This window comes from Octopus bimaculoides, chromosome Z (assembly GCF_046866305.1).
Source record: "Octopus bimaculoides isolate indiv1 chromosome Z, ASM4686630v1, whole genome shotgun sequence".
Taxonomy (NCBI): Eukaryota; Metazoa; Mollusca; class Cephalopoda; order Octopoda; family Octopodidae; genus Octopus; species Octopus bimaculoides.
The window spans coordinates 50,083,627-50,102,459 of record NC_142944.1 but is presented as its reverse complement, the minus strand read 5'-3'; the positions used below and the strand labels follow the sequence as shown (position 1 = coordinate 50,102,459).

General features: G+C 39.6%; 1 protein-coding gene across 7 annotated transcripts in view; it reads right to left on the bottom strand.

Annotated features, from left to right (window-relative positions):
• LOC106878514 (PDZ domain-containing protein 8) overlaps positions 1 to 18,833 on the bottom strand; it is a 296,017-nt gene that overhangs the window by 151,080 nt on the left and 126,104 nt on the right. For all 7 annotated transcript variants that reach the window (XM_089365281.1, XM_089365279.1, XM_089365278.1 and 4 more), the window contains 5 exons: positions 16,258 to 16,471; positions 4,806 to 4,912; positions 4,599 to 4,685; positions 2,985 to 3,067; positions 2,479 to 2,554 (listed from right to left, as the gene is read on the bottom strand). In XM_089365281.1, coding sequence (XP_089221407.1) covers positions 2,479 to 2,554; positions 2,985 to 3,067; positions 4,599 to 4,685; positions 4,806 to 4,912; positions 16,258 to 16,471 — 567 coding nt within the window. The remainder of the gene's footprint in view (positions 1 to 2,478; positions 2,555 to 2,984; positions 3,068 to 4,598; positions 4,686 to 4,805; positions 4,913 to 16,257; positions 16,472 to 18,833) is intronic.

The window sequence follows — 18,833 nt, the reverse complement described above, 5'->3', positions numbered from 1 at the left end:
GTAATGGTACAATATCTTATCTTTTATCTGTTTTAGTCATTAGACTGTGGCCATGTTGGATCATTGCCATGAGAAATATTAGTCAAATGAATCAATCCCAGTGCTTATCTTTTATTGAAGCTTGGCGCTTGTTCTATCAATTTCTTCTGCTGAAGTGCTATGTTACAGGAACATAAACACACCAACACTGGTTGCCAAGTGGTTGTGGTGAAGGGACAGACAGACATAAATATATACAAGACAGCCTTCTTGCAGTCTCCATCTACAAAATCTACTCACAAGGCTTTGGTTGGCCTGAGGCTATAGTAGAAGACACTTGCCCAAGATGCCACACAGTGGGACTATACCCAGAATCATGTGGTTGAGAAGCAAATATTCTTACCACACAGCCACAAGCAATAATTTTTTGAGATTTGGCTGAGAGCAAAAGAATTATTTCAGGTATGGCTATGTGGTCAAGAACTTCACTTCACAACTGACTGGTTTTGTGTTCAATCTCATTGCATGGTAACTTGGACAAATAAGTTCTACTCTAGCATCAAGCTGACCAATGCTTGAGAGTGAAATTTGATAGACAAATAGGTGAAGGCATGGCTGTGTGGTCAGAGCTTTGATTCCCAGACACATGGTTCTGTGTTTAGTCTATTGCATATCACCTTAGACAAGTATCTTCTGGGCTGACCAAAGCTTTACGAGTGGATTTAGTACACAGAATTTGAAAGAAGCCTGTGATATATGCATAATGTATGTGTGCATGTGTTACTGTCTCTTTGCCTTGATTTCTTGTCATAGACAAGCACCACCATAATGCAACAGTGTTTATTTCCAATCTTCCATGGAAACATGTCTGATCCCAGGGAAATATTACTTTACTTCAAAACACACACATATGCACACATGTACATAAGTCTTCTTTTAGTGTCAATTTACCATATCCACTCACAAGATTGTGGTTGGCCCAGGGCTATAATAAAATACACTTACTGAAAACGCCATGCTGTGTGAGACTGAACCTAAAGCTATATTTATATGTAAGTACTAAAAAGTGGTATAATTCCTAACAGTAGACAGACAACACAATGGTAAGCAGTAGTATGGAATAAATGAGTGATTTAGAAGCTTATAGAACCGAGTTCATTTCTTAGAATGGTAACTAACATGTTCAGAAATGACTTGGTAATATGTAACAGGTTTTAACTAAGTCACAAGGAGAAATCGATACCTTTTCAATTCTCTCAGTTTTTGATCCAGAATGTGACAGACAGAAGAGAGAGTTGTACCAGGACTCAGCCTGTACTCATTTTCCGCTGAGTAGATCAGAGTAACAAGAAAATAAAGTGCCCAGCCCAAGGATGCAATGCACCTGCCAATCTAGAAATTGAACCCATGAAATTATGATCAAGGGTCAAATACCTTAACCATTAAACCATGCACCCTCACAAAAGGTAAAAATACATAAAATAAAGTCAAAATATTGTAAACAAAACATTGTGGAAATATAATGTTTCAAAGATATCTGTATATGTACACACACACACACACACAAATAAATATATAAATATATTCATTACACAAACATATATACATATCTACACAGACATTCATTACACACACATACATATATATATACACATTCATTACACACAAACAAATATACACATTTATTACACACAAACAAATATACACATTTATTACACACAAACAAATATACACATTTATTACACACAAACATATATACATATATATACACACAAACACCCACATGAGCACCATTTCGATGCTCATGGTTTTCTGTTAAATATGTACTCAATGCATGCTTAATACCTATCATTACCCTTCATTTTCTGAAAAAAAAAAAAAAAAAGTCTAGATGGGTTATTTTCAGTCAAAAGCTATTAGTGTGGCTCACCCAAAAAGTGAAGAATTTGAAATAAAAAAGAAAGGACGTTACAAATTATAAAACCATAACAATGGTGTTGCCATAGTGTGAAAATCAGCTGGGAAAAGTTTTATCAAAATCGATTCACAGAAAACTGAGAAATCCTAAATTTCATTCCTAAGCTATCAGCGCAGTTCTGGGCGTGTGCGTGTGTGTGTGCATATATATATATATATATATATATATAGTTGTCACTGAATGCTCGAAATGAGGAGTAGATAGACAGCCGACAACTGATGAAGGATCCTTTCTGTATTAACATGTCCTGTTCTTCATTTTTTTCTTGTTTACATATTTCACTCATTTTTCCTTCGTTTGTTTATGTATTTCATGTTATTTGCACCATTGGTGACGTCCTGTACCCATATATGCATGTGTATGTATATATATATATATATATATATATATATATACACACACACATTCATTACACACAAACACACACATATATACACACACACACATTACACAAACACACTATATATATACACACACACACACACAAACATACACACATTCATATATATACATATACTTACTGAGGCTTCATCTTCAAATCTTGGTTCACTAGCCTGAGTTGTGCGATGATACTGTCTACGCAGGTGTAGTGTAAGTCTACAAAAATAAAGGGAAGGCTTTATTGTATTATTGTTAAATGATTGTGCAAATTTTAAAGCTAGAACAGCAGCAGGAATTGAATCCCCAGTTGGAATTTAATAAAACTGGGACTGAAAGGCAAGATATAAGATTCTCTAACAAATTGCCAATTCATTACTCTGGACTGATTCTTTACTTTATTGACTTTTGAAAGATATTATGTGAAGATGACTGTTTGTATTTAAATTCAAAGCACAGAGATACCAAATAAATTATAATGCCATGCATTCTACCTAATGCTGCCAATTCACCACCTGGTAAATTAGTCTAGATAACATTGACAAGTGTATTAATTTGATTTATCTTCCATATTTATATATAAAATCCTACAGTTATCCATCATTTTTGATAGCACAGGGCCAGCTAGTAATAATAAATATATACTAACCGTTCTCCAGCATTTTTTGTTAATTTTACAGCTTGTTTCACAGACGTAATTTTTGTTGATCCCAAAGATAGAAGTATATCATTCTGGGTATAAATAAAAACATCAGTTTTAATATATGAGAGACAGGAAAAAAGAGGATAAGAGAGTGGTAAGATGAGAGTGTGAGAGAGAGGAGAGAGAGAGAGAGTAAAAGACAAAGAGAGGTAGTGTGAGTGAGAGAGAGAAAGACAGAGACTGACTGACAATCACAAATAAACATTAATAACACTATATTAGTAAACATTAGTGACGACAGCAAGAATGAAACTGAAAATATAAATTGACTCATTAATAATAATTTCAGGCATAGATAAACAGCTAAAAATTTTGGGGGGAAGTAAAGAAACAATAATATGAACTCCAGCATTTTACTGATATTTTATCAACCCTGGAAAAAAGGAAGACAAAACTAACCTTAGTGGGATTTGATCTCAGAATGTTAAGGACTGTAACGCAGTATCACCACACATTCTGAGTGACACAATTCTGCCAACCCCACCACCATTATAATAATGTTAATTTTTTTTTTTATATAGGCTCAAGGCCTCTGATTTTGGAGAAGAGAATCAGTGGTTAAGGCTCACTTGCCCAAGTTGTTTCACAGATTGAATCCCAAACCACATAGTTGCCAAGCAAATATCATACAGTTGTGTTTGTCTCCCATAATTTCACTCCACTCAAGGTAGTTTTATCTTGAGAGTCACTTGGAGACTTTCACTAGTGTTGATCCCATGTAAAAGGGTTCCCATTCTGTAAAGGAGTTGGTGTTAGGGAGGGTCTCTAGCCATAGAAACTATGCCAAAGTAGCGAGATCTCAACGCAGTCTTTCAACTCATTAAATCCTGTCAAACAGTCCAACTGATATGTAGGAATGGAAGACAGACATTAAATGATGATGATATACCATCAATGAACCAATGAAGAGACTTCTAAGTTTTCTCTTAATCTGCTAGAAGTAGCAACTATATCTCCCTTAAGTAACTCCACTATACAGTTTATTCTGTTTCAATTAAGAAAGTGGAAGGGTGTAGTCTAATGAAGGGTAATCATAAGTCCGCAGAATTAGAAATGATTTGTAGATAAACAATAAACTCTTCATGGAACAGTCATAGATCAACTGCATTGCAGGTAATGATATTATATTAAATTATTCTATACATATGTCATCATCATCATCGTCGTTTAACGTCCGCTTTCCATGCTAGCATGGGTTGGACGATTTGACTGAGGACTGGTGAATCCGGATGGCAACACCAGGCTCCAATCTGATTTGGCAGAGTTTCTACAGCTGGATACCCTTCCAAACGCCAACCACTCTAAGAGTGTAGTGGGTGCTTTTACGTGCCACCCGCACAAAGGCCAGTCAGGTGGTATTGGCAATGACCGCGCTCGAAATGGTGTATTTTACATGCCACCTGCACAAGAGCCAGTCCAGGGGCACTGGCAATGATCTCGCTTGAAAATCCTACGAAGGCCAGTCAGGCGGTACTGGCAACGGCCACGCTCAAAATGGTGTATTTTATGTGCCTTAATTATTCCTTGATAATATCATTTATGAAATAATTCTCAATTTACCTTTCTTATATCAACTTTTTCAGCAGGTGAGTCAGGTTGAATGCTGTCAATCATCACAACTTCTTCTTCATGCTCTGTTAAAACTCCCTAAAATGAAATATGACATTTTCAATTTCCATCAATCAGTCAAACAACTGTATCAATATTTGAATCAGAAAGGAGAAACCTTAGACATATAAAAGAAAGACTACATGTCCTTAAAATTACCTCTTTAAACAACAGTCCAACTGGTTGATTGTGTCCCTTGGTAATTTCAACATCAACATTAATCCATGTTTTTCTTTTAATATTTATACCTTTCATTTCTGCAAAACCTGTAAAATAAATATATCTGTGAATGTATCTGATTGAAATTATATATATATATATATATATATATATATATATATATATATATGTATACATGTCTCTTAAAGGATAGAGCTCAAAATCAATGCACTGAAGAGACATGTATACATATATATATACAAAAACTCAACTGTGAGTTTTTGGCTAAGACTGTTAACAGATACTATATATATTTTGTAAAATTTGTTTTATAAAAGTATATATTTAATATATATATATATATATATATATATATATATATATATAATAATAATAATAATAATAATAATATTAGGGACAAAATCCAAAATTACAGGTAAAAACTCAATTAAAATCAATTTATAAAAAATTAAAATTAAATTGAGCTTTATAGATAAAATATATATAAAATATATAGTTTTAGGGAAAATAACCAAGTTTCAAGAACTCATCGATGAAAATCCACTATCACACATAGAAAAATTAACAATTAAAAGCACAATAAATGAGTATAATATTAAGCAAAGTAAATATCATAAGATAAATATAATAAAATGATTACACGTGTTTCATAACTAATTTTCAAATAGAAAGGAAATTTAAATCGATTAAAATCAATTGAAATTATCAAAAATTAAATTCTATTCAAAAAATATAGCTAATCGTCAGATCTTAAGTAGAACAATAATTAGATATATATATCTCAACCAACAATAAGTACCAAATGAATTAATATGAAATACTTATTTTATAAAGATAGAAAAGTTATTAAAAATATCAAAATAATAACTATTCAATAATCCTCCCTTCCTCCATTATAATAACATGTATATTATATACAAAAAGCAGCTTACATAAATTATCATTGTTTTAAATTATCTTTGTTTTAAATACAATTTGAACGAAGTTTAAGTTTAAAATAATAATGAAGATAAAATTAGTACATATTTAACCGGTGTAATAGTTAAAGCTATACTATTTAAAGCTAAAAACATTTATTTAATTATCATTAAAAATCAATTGAATAATAGAAAAATACAAGAATATTTATTTCTACAAACGTAAGAATAAAAATATGAATGAAAAAATTATGAATGAAAAAATTAGGAAAGAAAAAATTATTAAGAATAAAAGATTAAACTTTATATATATATATATACAAAGTTTTAATAAAAAAACCTTTGACGATATTATAAACAATAAAGACTAATTATTAATCAAATATTATCAATCAAAGATAATCGAAAATATAACAACACTATTCAAATCGAAGTTCTAATATTATGTAGAAATGAAACTATAACTTATAAATAATTTAGTGTTAAATAAGTTATCTATTAAAAATAATCTATAAAGAACCAAATGAATAATATAAAAAAAACAAGAATACATATTATTTTCAAATAGTAGAAAATCTTTAGCAAAATAAAAACAGTACTTATCCATATTTGTCCATAATTCAAACTCATATTATATTATACTGCTTTATATTATACTCATTTATTGTGCTTTTAATTGTTAATTTTTCTATATGTGATAGTGGATTTTCATCGATGAGTTCTTGAAACTTGGTTATTTTCCCTAAAACTATATATATATATATATATATATATGAAAGAAGGTTTGAAAATGCAATTTTAAAGATGTTTATTCACTTGACCGGTTTCACTTTTTTGAAAAAGATTGTCAAAAGTAAAATATAAAGCTTTGTATAAGCTTTGTTGTGTTAAGTACTGGTTGTCACAAAAGTATTAAAATATATCATCATCATCATCGTCGTCGTTAAACGTCTGCTTTCCATGCTAGCATGGGTTGGACGATGTGACTGAGGGCTGGTGAAACCAGATGGCTACACCAGGCTCCAATCTGATTTGGCAGAGTTTCTACAGCTGGATGCCCTTCCTAACGCCAACCACTCCAAGAGTGTAGTAGGTGCTTTTACATGCCACCGGCATTAAGATACATATATAAAAATACATATATATATATTCTTTGATAAGAAAATTATTATTATCAAAGAATATCATCATCATCATCGTTTAACGTCCGCTTTCCATGCTAGCATGGGTTGGACGATTTGACTGAGGACTGGTGAAACCGGATGGCAACACCAGGCTCCAGTCTGATTTGGCAGAGTTTCTACACCTGGATGCCCTTCCTAACGCCAACCACTCAGAGAGTGTAGTGGGTGCTTTTACGTGTCACCCGCACGAAAACGGCCACGCTCGAAATGGTGTCTTTTATGTGCCACCCGCACAAGCCAGTCCAGGGGCACTGGCAACGATCTCGCTCAAAAATCCTACAGGAGCCAGTCAGGCGGTACTGGCAATGGCCACGCTCAAAATGGTGCATCTCATGTGCCACCCGCACAAGAACCAGTCCAGGGGCACTGGCAACGATCTTACTTGGCTTGCCGGGTCTTCTCACGCACAGCACATTTCCAAAGGTCTTGGTCAGTAGTCATCGCCTCGGTGAGGCCCAATGTACGAAGGTCTTGCCTCACCACCTCAGCCCAGGTCTTCCTGGGCCTACCTCTTCCACGGGTTCCCTCAACTGTTAGGGTGTGGCACTTTTTCACGCAGCTATCCTCCTCCATTCTCACCACATGTCCATACCAGCGCAATCGTCTCTCTTGCACGCCACAACTGATGCTTCTAATGTTCAGCTTTTCTCTCAAGATACTTACACTCTGACGGGTATTCACATTGACATTACACATCCAACGGAGCATACTGGCTTCATTACTTGCGAGCTTACGTATGTCCTCAGCAGTTACAGCCCATGTTTCACTGCCATGTAGCATGGTTGTTCGTACGCATGCGTCATACAGTCTGCCTTTTACTGAGTGAGAGTCCCTTTGTCGCCAGCAGGGGTAAGAGCTCTCTAAACTTTGCCCAGGCTATTCTTATTCTAGCAGCTACACTTTCAGCGCACCCACCCCCACTACTAACTTGGTCGCCCAGATAGCAGAAGCTATCGACTACCTCTAGTTTTTCACCCTGGAATGAGATAGAAGTTGTTTCCTGTTTGTTTACAGTCTTTATTGCACCTGAACATCTGCCACAAACAAAAACTAACTTGCTAGTTAACCTGCCTTTGATGTTGCTGCACCTCTTATGTGTCCATAGCTTGCACCGGGTACATCTTATAGAGTTACTACCTACTCCTTTTCTACATACTGAGCAGGGCCATCTACCTGAAGGGGTTTGTGTTTTATCTACCTTCCTACTTATTAGGATTTTGGTTTTAGCTAGGTTGACTCTAAGGCCCTTCAATTCTAGACCTTGCTTCCACACCTGAAACTTCTCTAGTTCTGATAGTAACTCCGCAATTAGGGCAAGGTCATCAGCATAGAGGAGCTCCCAGGGGCAACCTGTCTTGAACTCCTCTGTGATTGCCTGGAGGACTATGATAAATAAGAGGGGGCTGAGGACGGAACCTTGGTGGACCCCTACCTCTACCCGGAATTCATTGCTGTACTCATTTCCAACCCTCACCTTACTGGCAGCATCTCTGTACATGGCTCGCACAGCTCTCACTAACCATTCTTCTATCCCAAGTTTCCTCATTGACCACCAGATAAGGGATCGGGGGACCCTGTCAAAGGCTTCCTCCATGACAACGAAAGCCAGGTACAGAGGTTTATCCTTAGCTAGGTATTTCTCCTGCAACTGTCTCACTAGAAATAAGGCATCAGTAGTGCTTTTACCTGGCACGAACCCAAACTGCATCGCATCTAAATTGATTCGCTCCCTAATTAGTTGGGCTATGACCCTCTCTGTAACTTTCATAACCTGATCTAACAGCTTGATGCCTCTGTAATTATTTGTATCTAAAGCGTCACCTTTACCTTTGTAGCAGTTGACTATGATGCTGCTACACCAGTCATTGGGTATGACTCCTTCGTGTATCACCTGGTTCGTAATACGGGTGACTAGGCTATAGCCAACACTGCCAGATATTTTGAGCATCTCTGCAGTGATTCCTGATGGGCCGGGGGCTTTCCCGGTCTTCATACTCTTAATTGCTTTATCTACCCTGGTACTATCAACTCGGATAGCTGGTCCCTCTATTGGGTCGACATACGGCAGGCTCTCTTTCTCCCATTCATTCTCTTTATTAAGCAATCTATCGTAGTGGCATCTCCAGACCTCTTTCTTTGCATCCTCATTTAATGCAAGCGTACCATCATCCATGCGAACACATTTCTCTCCTACAACATCACTATTCTCTCTCCTACACTGACTTGCAACACGAAATACCTCGAGTCTTTGGTCCTCACGGCGCAGAACATTGGCAAATCTTTCCTTATCTGCTTCACCTCTGGCTAAATAAACCTGTCGCCTAGCCTCCCTTCTGGCACATTGGTACAATTCCCTGCTACCACCGTTCTTCCAGTCCTTCCAAGCCTGTTTCTGTTGTCTAATAGCCCTGTCTACCTCCTTGTTCCACCACCACGTTACTCTGGGTCGGGAGGGGACCTTACACCACCCAGTATTTTCATATATGTATTTTAATACTTAAACTGGTTTTAACATTTTATTATTATTATCACATACAAAGTATAGGAGCAAACCTAAGCAATAGAAAATGATATTTGCTCAATATGCCACAGTGAGATGCAAACCCTAGGCTTAATACGTGCAAAATGAACTTGTGAAGCATTTGGCCATATTGCACCTACAGACAATTATATAATAACAATGTAAAAACATGTGTGGTGGCATGAGTGTGTGTATATATATAATGATAGAGTACATTGATGTGTCAAACAAAACTACCTTTAGCATTTCATACATTGGGTTATGACGAATTATGTCCCTTCGTACATAGATGTACGGAGTGTAGGTATGTATGGATAGATAGATAGATATGTATGCATAGATAGATAGATATGTATGCATAGATAGATAGATATGTATGCATAGATAGATAGATATGTATGCATAGATAGATAGATATGGGTTTCTTTATTAGCCACACAGGGCTCAACACAGAGGGGACAAAATACAAATGTAGAGTTTTTCTTTTCGAGGGGGTCAAAAACAAAGCAGAAAAAAAAAACAAAAGTGGGGACAACGATGAAAAAAAAAACTCGCAAAACGTTTGGGGTATTTACAAAAAATACGAAATAATACAAAAAATTCCCAATAAATGGGGAGGTTATCCGTGGAAAGAAAAACCTACAAAAAGACCACGGTAACCTCGGTCTTTAGCGTCACAGTTTGTTAAATAAAATTTCTTTTATTTAAGCAAGAAACGTGAGTAACTCTCTGTTTACAAAATTTTAAAACGTTTTATAGAATCATGGTCAAGGTGGCTTCGTCATTTATACGTGCCATTCTTGCTACATGTATCCATCTTTTTTCGAAACATTTGCTAGACAACACTTGCCTCTCTACTCTCACCTTCCTTTTCAAGTGATACTTGAAAAAGTTGATGAGAGATTGAACAGAGAGGAAAGTATTTGTCTCTAATCCTTTCAGACGCGTCCACCAGATGCATTCTTTGGCCATAGCCACAAGTACGATAAATACAGCTCTTCCTTCCCGTTTAAAGGAAGGAGGCGTGACGATATTGACGATAGACTCGGTTGATAAACCGACTCGTCCCACACGCGACAGCAGTTGTTCGACATAAGCCCACAGCTCCGAAATGGTTGGACACTGCACGAGTGCGTGCAGAACGGTTTCATCGCTCTGACCGTATCTCGGGCAGGTCGGCCCCGCATTTCGCGAGCCGTGTCTATAGAGCTTATCCCGAACGGGTAGCGCCTCTCGGTAACACTGTCAGGCCAGGGATCTCTGGAAGTTGTCCATAGGTCCCGGCCCGAAAGTCGTCCTGAACAGGCGGGTCAGGTATTCCTCGTCGACGCCCAGGTTCGCCCAGAGATCGTTGTCGTACCTGCCCTCCACTAATCCCCTATAGAATGACTTCGTTGTGATGCAGCCGCTCAAGGTCGACCCGGGATGGCAAAGTTGTTGCAGAGCAACGCGACACTCACGGTGCCATTCGCCATTCCTCGGCCTCTTTTTGATCCACGACTGCAGCTCGGTCATGGAGACGAGCTGCGGGAAAGCGCGTCGCACAAACGGCGACCACACCTGCTCACCGTCGTCTACGTAGAGCCGGAGATGTTGCAGTCTCAGCGCATATCTGCGCATCATCAACCACTGCATGCCCAGCCCTCCTTTCAGCGGGTGTTGGCAACAAACGGATCGCCTCACCATCGGAACGCTTCCTTTCCACAAAAAGCGGAAGAGGATGCGCTCCATTTCGGTGATGGCGCGATCGGGACAAGGCACGACGGTCAGGCGGTATTCGATGACGGACGCGATGTACACGTTCGCCACCTCTGCCCGACCTTTTAGGGACAGCTTCCTCTCGGACCATTGCCGGCAGAGAGTGGCCACCCTACTCGTTATCTCGTCCCAGTTCTTCTCCGTTTGCAGGTCCGGACCGAACCAGACTCCGAGCAACTTGACCAGACCATCCGTCCAGCGTCCCACTACTGAGGCGCTGCCGGACGGTATGGGCTTGCTTCTCCAGGTGCCGAGCAGCAAACCCACCGACTTATCCCGGTTGATTTTCGCTCCCGTCACCGCTTCGTAGTCTTTCAGCGTCTCGCCGACAAGCTCGATGTGCTCGTGGCTAGACGCTATGACGGTGACGTCGTCCGCGTATGCCGACACGCTCGTCCCGCACCCCAGTTCTCGCGGGATGCCCCTCAGCGTCGCCAGCTTCCGCAGTAGTGGCTCGAGAGTCAATACGTACAGGAGCGGCGACAGGGGGCATCCCTGACGAACCGAACGTGCAATGTCGAAGGGTCCCGATAGACGTCCATTGACGCGAACAACCGAATGGATGCCTGTGTACAAGGCAGCCATCCAGCCGCGGAAAACGGGACCGAAGCCGGCCGCTTCGAGGACGGCCTCCAAGTATCGATGGTCTACCCTATCGAAAGCTTTGGATTGATCCAAATTGATCAGGGCCCCACCCATGCCAGGTTCCTTAACTACCCTCTCTATGATGTAGCGCATCAGATGGAGGTTGTCATGGATGCTCCGACTCGGCACGGCGCACGTCTGCTCCGTGCCGACCAGTTTCTCGATGACAAGCGCCAACCGCTTGGCTAACACCTTGGCCAAAATTTTCATGTCTGCATTGAGCAGAGTGATGGGCCTAAAGTTATCTATGGCGTCCCCCTTGTTTGGATCTTTCTTGAGCAGCGTTACCGCTCCTCGGCTCACAAAACCGGGAATGCTCCCGTTCTGCTGCCAGTTGCAGTACACGGCCGCCAAGACTTCTCCAAACAAGTCTGGCATACAGTTGTAAAGCTCGTAGGGCAGACCATCCAAACCCGGAGATTTGTCCGTCGAGCAACCCGCCATCGCGTCCCTCACCTCCTCCGCCGTGATGACCCCTTCGCAGCACTCCGCCTCTCTTGCCGAGAGTCGTGGCAAGCTGTGCAGGTAGGCACTAAAGTCCACCCTACCTTCTCGCTCGCCACTCCTCCCGAACAGTCGGGAAAAATGCCGCTGAAACGCCTCGCACATCTTGCTCGGCTCGAGCAATTCGCGCCCCTGTTCGTCTACCAGAGACCGGATGGTGGCTCTGTTACCCCGCTGCGCCTCCGCCACCCGGGCCTCTCGTGCGGCTCCAACACCTTCATTCCTCAGAGCACGCATCCTTGCCCTGACAGCACACCCTTCGTGTTTAGCATTGAAGTGTTGGTCGAGGGCCAACCTCGCCGCTAAAACGTCGGATGCGATGCCACTTCGCAATGCCTCTTCTAACTTTATCACTAGCTCCCCCTCTACTCTGTTCCTCTCTACAGCTAGTGCCCTGCTATACCTTATTGCTTCCGCCCTTACTGCTCTCTTGAGGGCAAACCACCATTTGTTGTTGACGATGGCTCCCGTCAAAGCCCTCTTTACTAACGTGCTAATCCGGTCTCTGAAAACCTGTCTCGACGGGAAAGACGCGTTTAGTTTCCAGTAACCGGGACCCTGCCTATGTGCCTTATCTAAGTCTAGCGTACACGTCACAAGTTTGTGATCCGTGTAGCTGACTATGTGGAACTGTGGACATCCTAAACTATCTCTATCTCTTGTCCTACACACTATCCTATCTAGATACGATCTCGACGACCCAATGCGGTTGCTCCAAGTCCACGTTGGCACATTTGGGTGGTCGAGTCGGTACCTGTCAGACAACTGGAAGCGTCTGAGCAGGTCTATGAGGCCTTTGCATCCTCTTCTAGTTTTGTCACTCCCCACGTAGTCTAGATGCGTGTCCAAGGTAGCATTCCAATCCCCCACTAAAAGTAAGGGACGAGACGTTCCCAGGAATACTTCTAGACGTCGAAAGAAGTCTGACCGACCTGTTAAAGGAGGCACATAAACTGCCAGCAACCGAAAAGCGCCTCCATCGCTGCCGTCCACATCTAGGACAACCAGTCTACCCTCCGGGTCCGTAAATATCGTCTTTACTTGGAGATCCAGACTCTTGCGAAAAAGAACCGCCGTGCCACTACCGCCCATCCTCGGCAGACAGGGAGAAAAATAAATGTTAAACTGTCCGCCAAACATGGACTTTAGGGCCCACGGCTCATGGAGTCTGGTCTCACTAATGGCTATGATATCCAAATTGTGTGACTTGATGTCATTTAAGAGGTACCCTTGTTTCCAAGGGGACCCTAAGCCACGCACATTCACACAACCAATCTTCACCATGATTCTATTTATACGTGTGCTTTAAAGCACAAAACAAAAGAACAGAAAGTTACTTACCGTTCGAAAGTTTTGTTTCCTCCTTGGATTTTTCACCAAGGAGGCTATTGTACAATTTCTTGCACAAATATTTCTGGAATCCCCCTACCGAGTTGGGGTAGAGGGATTTTATTGTGTTGTGTAATGCTGGTGTTACATGATAAATTTTAATATGTTTTGGCGGTGTTGTGCGTGGGTTGTTGTTTGTTTTGATGTCGTTATTTGTGATGTTTGTTTTAGAGTTGATGTAATTCATCAACTCTGTGTTTGTAGTGTCTATTGCTGTTAGCATTGTTTTTGGTGTGTTAGCATTGGTGTTTATCGTGTAGGCGTTGGGAGTGTTTTCGGGAGATGTGAATCTCCCTGCTTTGTTGTTGTTCGTTTTTCTTTTTTTGCTCCTCTTCCTCCTTCCTTTTTGGGCAATTTTCCATTCCTCAGTACTTGACTCGTCTTCAGATGAAAACTCTGAGGAATCGGAAGGAGGTAGAGGCATGTTGTATGCTTCTGTGTTTGCTTGTGTAAGTGGTTGTATTGTTGTTTTTGTTGTTGTTGGTTGTTGAATTTTTGGTTGTGGTGTAAGTGATGTGGGGGAAGGGGTATCAGTTTTTGTATTGTCTTTTCTTTTTTCGTCTTCTTTGTTTGTTAATTTTGTAGTTTTTGTTGTATTTTCTTTCATTGATGTTGTTGATGTTGCTTTTATTGTTTTTTGTGTGGATGGCGGTGTGGGCAGCAAGGCTTTTTTTGTGTGTTTAGTTAGTTCTTGTTGTTGTGTTTTTCGGGCAGTCGGACACTCCTTTTTAAGGTGTGCCTCGCTGTCGCATAAGTAACAGCGAGGCCGCCTGCCCTCTACTACTATATGCAACTTTTGGTTTGTTGCCAAACGGATGTATGGTGGGATTTTTTTGATTTCTTGTTCGTTTGTGTGGAACAAGATTTGTATGCTTTTTCCGGTCCAATTGCTCTCTCCAACGTTTATTTTCAGTATGTTAATGTTGTCCATATCAATACATATGGCCGATATCAACCATAGTGTGTCGATTGTTGGAGGTGCGTGCTTTATTGTTACCTTTGTTACCTTTTGGCCAAGGTAACTGGGTAACATTGTTATTTCAGGTGTGTGAAGAGTTAGCGTTGAATACGTCTTCGCCAACTCTTCATTTCGAAAAATCACCTGAACTTGTGCAAACCTATAATACGTGATATAGGATTTTTTGTCCCAAATAGATCTCAAGCATCTTTCGATCTTGTCTATACTGGCTTGTTCCGGCCTTTTACTTTTTGTGTTTATTATTTTATAAATTATTGTTTTCCTATTTGCTTCGTCTAATATGTGTTGTGGTACGTTTAAGCATATTTCACCGCTTTCTTTGGTGATTAATTTTCTCATCTCTATTATTTCTTTTGTTGTGTAGGACACAACAGTTTCACTTTGCTTCAAAGCTTCAGCAAAGTTTTTGTTTGTGTTATTGTTGTTATTGTTGTTGCTGGTGCTGGTACTGGTATTGGTAGTAGATGTGGTATTTGTGTCAGTGGTGTTGTGGCTTTTTCCTTCCTCTCTTTCGCTTGCTGCTGGTGAAGGGAGCAAAGGTTGAGTTGAAATGTTGCTGCTGCTGCTGTTGTTGTTGTTGTCGTCGTTGGTGGTGGTGGTGGTAATGATGTCACCAGAATTGGTGCTGTATGCATAGATAGATAGATATGTATGCATAGATAGATAGATATGTATGCATAGATAGATAGATATGTATGCATAGATAGATAGATATGTATGCATAGATAGATAGATATGTATGCATAGATAGATAGATATGTATGCATAGATAGATAGATATGTATGTTAGTGCAAACACGAAAAATAGAACTCAAAAAATGAGTATGTTCACGTTTATTAACATGGAGCAAGATCTGGGAGTTTTGTGTGTTGGCACGTTTATATATATATATATATATATATATATATATATATATGTGTGTGTGTGTGTGTGTGTGTGTGTGTGTGCTACGTGCCTATAAATTAACTTTACAATTTGAAAAATTAAATCAAAAATGAAAAATAAAGATATCTCTGCAGAGTTTATTGGAAACATTAGGCAAAACTTTTATTAGAAACATCAGAACACATGAAAGTGTTGTGATGATTCTCATAAAACTGATTGATGGATCTCAACTCTGATATAATAAATTGTAGGAGTTGTAAAGATAGTACATGAACATTGTGCGCATGTGTGTGTATATTGATCAGCACTGTCAGAAGATGATGACAATGATGGTGGCTGATGTGTTGGTGACAGGAGCAGTAGTGATGTTGGTGTTAGTGATGATAGGTGGTGATGACAGGTGGTGATGACAGCTATAGTAGCAATACTATGCACTCAAATATACTGCCAATAGCAGTACTTGATGTGATAAAAGAATATGGTGAAAGGAAATGCCATGAGATAATTTTGATGAGGTTTGGCAGGGTGTGATGAGATGTGATATGGAGGAGATATCTTGTTTCAAGAAAAACTGTTTGGTTATATCTGTGCCTCAGATGTAAACAGACAAAACAAGGATGAAAGAGACAAAGAAGATGGCCGACTTACTGAGGGAGACGGTGCAGAAGAGTGCAACATTTGATGGTATTTTGGCAAGGCGGCTGCAACCAATTACGTTAACATCAAGCCCACCAACACCTAATGGAATGCCATGTATATAGAAATCAGCCTGTGGATGGAGTGTTTCAGGTTTGAAGAAAAATGGTCGAAATCTAATTTTGTAGTTTGGTAAAGTATGCTTCTTTTTGACGACTCTTTTGATCTGAAAATAAAGACAAAAGAAAAATTTATTTTTTTCTACCATCATCAGATTATTTTGTTTATTTTCATTTTCCTCTTTTTTTAACCCTTTAACTGCAAAATTAAATTTTACGGTTACTAATACTAAAATTATTATTTTCTGTAAGTCTTAATAAACTTGACATTATCATCATCCTTTAACGTCCGTTTCCATGCTGGCATGGGTTGGAAGGTTTAACTGGAAGCTGGCAAGCTGCAGAGCTGCACAAGGTTCCAGTCTAAATTTGGGTCCTATGGCTGTATGTCCTTCCTAATGCCAACCACATGGAACTGCACATAGCTCAAAAAAAATAAATAAATAAATAAAATAAATATTCAAACATGACATTCCTCAATAAAAGTGATTGATATATAAAACTGCTCCTGACTGTTAAAAGTAATGAAAATTTGAGTGGACGTATTTGATTTCCACAATAAAGGCGCTAAAGGCAGCAAATTGGTAAGAGCCATTAGAAAATTGGGTATAGAATGCTTTGTGGTATTTATAGCTCTCTGAGGTCACATCCTAATCAAGACAATATAAGTAAGTAAATCTGAAACAAAGAGGTCTAAATGCTAGAACAGAAAAAAACAATCGTATGGTTTTTTTTTATCATTAAATCAAAAGATAAGTTATTTAACCCTTTAGCATTCAAATTACTCTATCAAATGTAACGCTTATTTATTCACATTACTATGAATTAACCATGCAATATCTAAATAGCTTAAAGATTTTGATGTGATTATTTTTACAAGGACATTGTAGGGTAGGTGTGAGAGGCCAGATTTGGCTGGTTTGAACATAGAACAAGTAGAATATTTAGGCCAGGTATGGTCAGTTTAATATATAAAGGCTTGAACCACTTTCCCTGCTAAAGCAAGGGTTATCCTTTGTGGGAACCCTATGCCAGTCTTTTTCCATTTTGCCCTCTCTTTACAGTCACCCATCCAAGCCTCATCAAAACCCTTGGTCCTCAACTCTTTCTTTGTCCCTCATCTTTAGCCATATCATTATCTGTCTCAATCTTTCTCAACCTCTTTCCACATTTATTCCCATCACTTCTCGGTTATTTTTATCCTTCCTCAAGAAAAAAAATGTGCCATGTGGAACCAGCAAATAATTGAAATTTACATGTGAAATGTTATCGTTTAACGTCCGTTTTCCATGCTGGCATGGGTTAGACGGTTTGACTGGTGTCTGGGAGGCCAAGAGGCTGCACCAGGCCCCAATCTGATCTGGCAGTGTTTCTACAGCTGGATGCCCTTCCTAACGCCAACCACTCCGAGAGTGTAGTGGGTGCTTTTTACGTGCCACCAGCACAGGGGCCAGAGGAGCTGGTATCATCCACAATTGGATGGTATAAAATTTAATTTTTATACAGGCACAAAAATCAAATTTCTAATGGGAGAAAGCTGACAGCGAGGGAGAGAAAAGGAGAGAAAAAGAGACAAGGAAATATTCTATTCAAATACTACAAGGTATTAATCAAAATTAATCCTACATCATAAGGATGAAACAAAAATCTTTCTAATTTTGGCACAAAGCCAGTAATTTGATTACATCATCTCCAATTTTTGACTGGTACTTATTAACCCCCAAAAGGATGCAAGGTTAACTTGGCCTCAGCAAAATTAATAGTGAAACCTAATATCATCATCATTGTTTAACATCCATTTTCCATGCTGGCATGAGTTGGACAGTATGAGAGGAGCTGGCAAACCAGAGAGCTGCACCAGGCTCCAACTGTTTGTTTTGACATGGTTCCTACAAATAGATGCCCTTCCTAATGCCAACTACTTTACGGTGTCTTGGGTGCTTTTTACATACCACTGGCACAGGTGCATTTCTGTAGTACCTGTACAAGTGCATTTTACATAGCACCAGCACTTACAAAGGACAGAGCTGCATGTATGGATGATTGCGGGTTTACTTAGCTTGACATGTCTCAAGTACAGTAAATCACCACAACTCCCAGTCCCTTGCCATTTCCACATTGAGATCATTCCCATTTGAAAAAAAGAAAAATTAGAATGTTAAGAAAAAAAAGACAAATGACAGAAAAAATGTTGTTGTTGGCATCCTTTTTGTCTCGGGAGACAATGGAGTTGTGCATAAAATAATCCAGTCTGGTTTTTACATTTCGTGTCCTAATACATCTCCTGCTGTGGCTGTGTAGTCCTCTCCTGGACAAACACTCCCTTTGGCAGGTGACGCAAATGTAGCCAGTTTTGTGCAGGCCTGGGCTAGATGTAAGAAAATCCTGGGTAGCCCAATCATCAGGATTCCTCTCTCGACCATGCTGACGTAGTCCAAAGGAGTGCAGAGCATTACATTTGGCACCAGC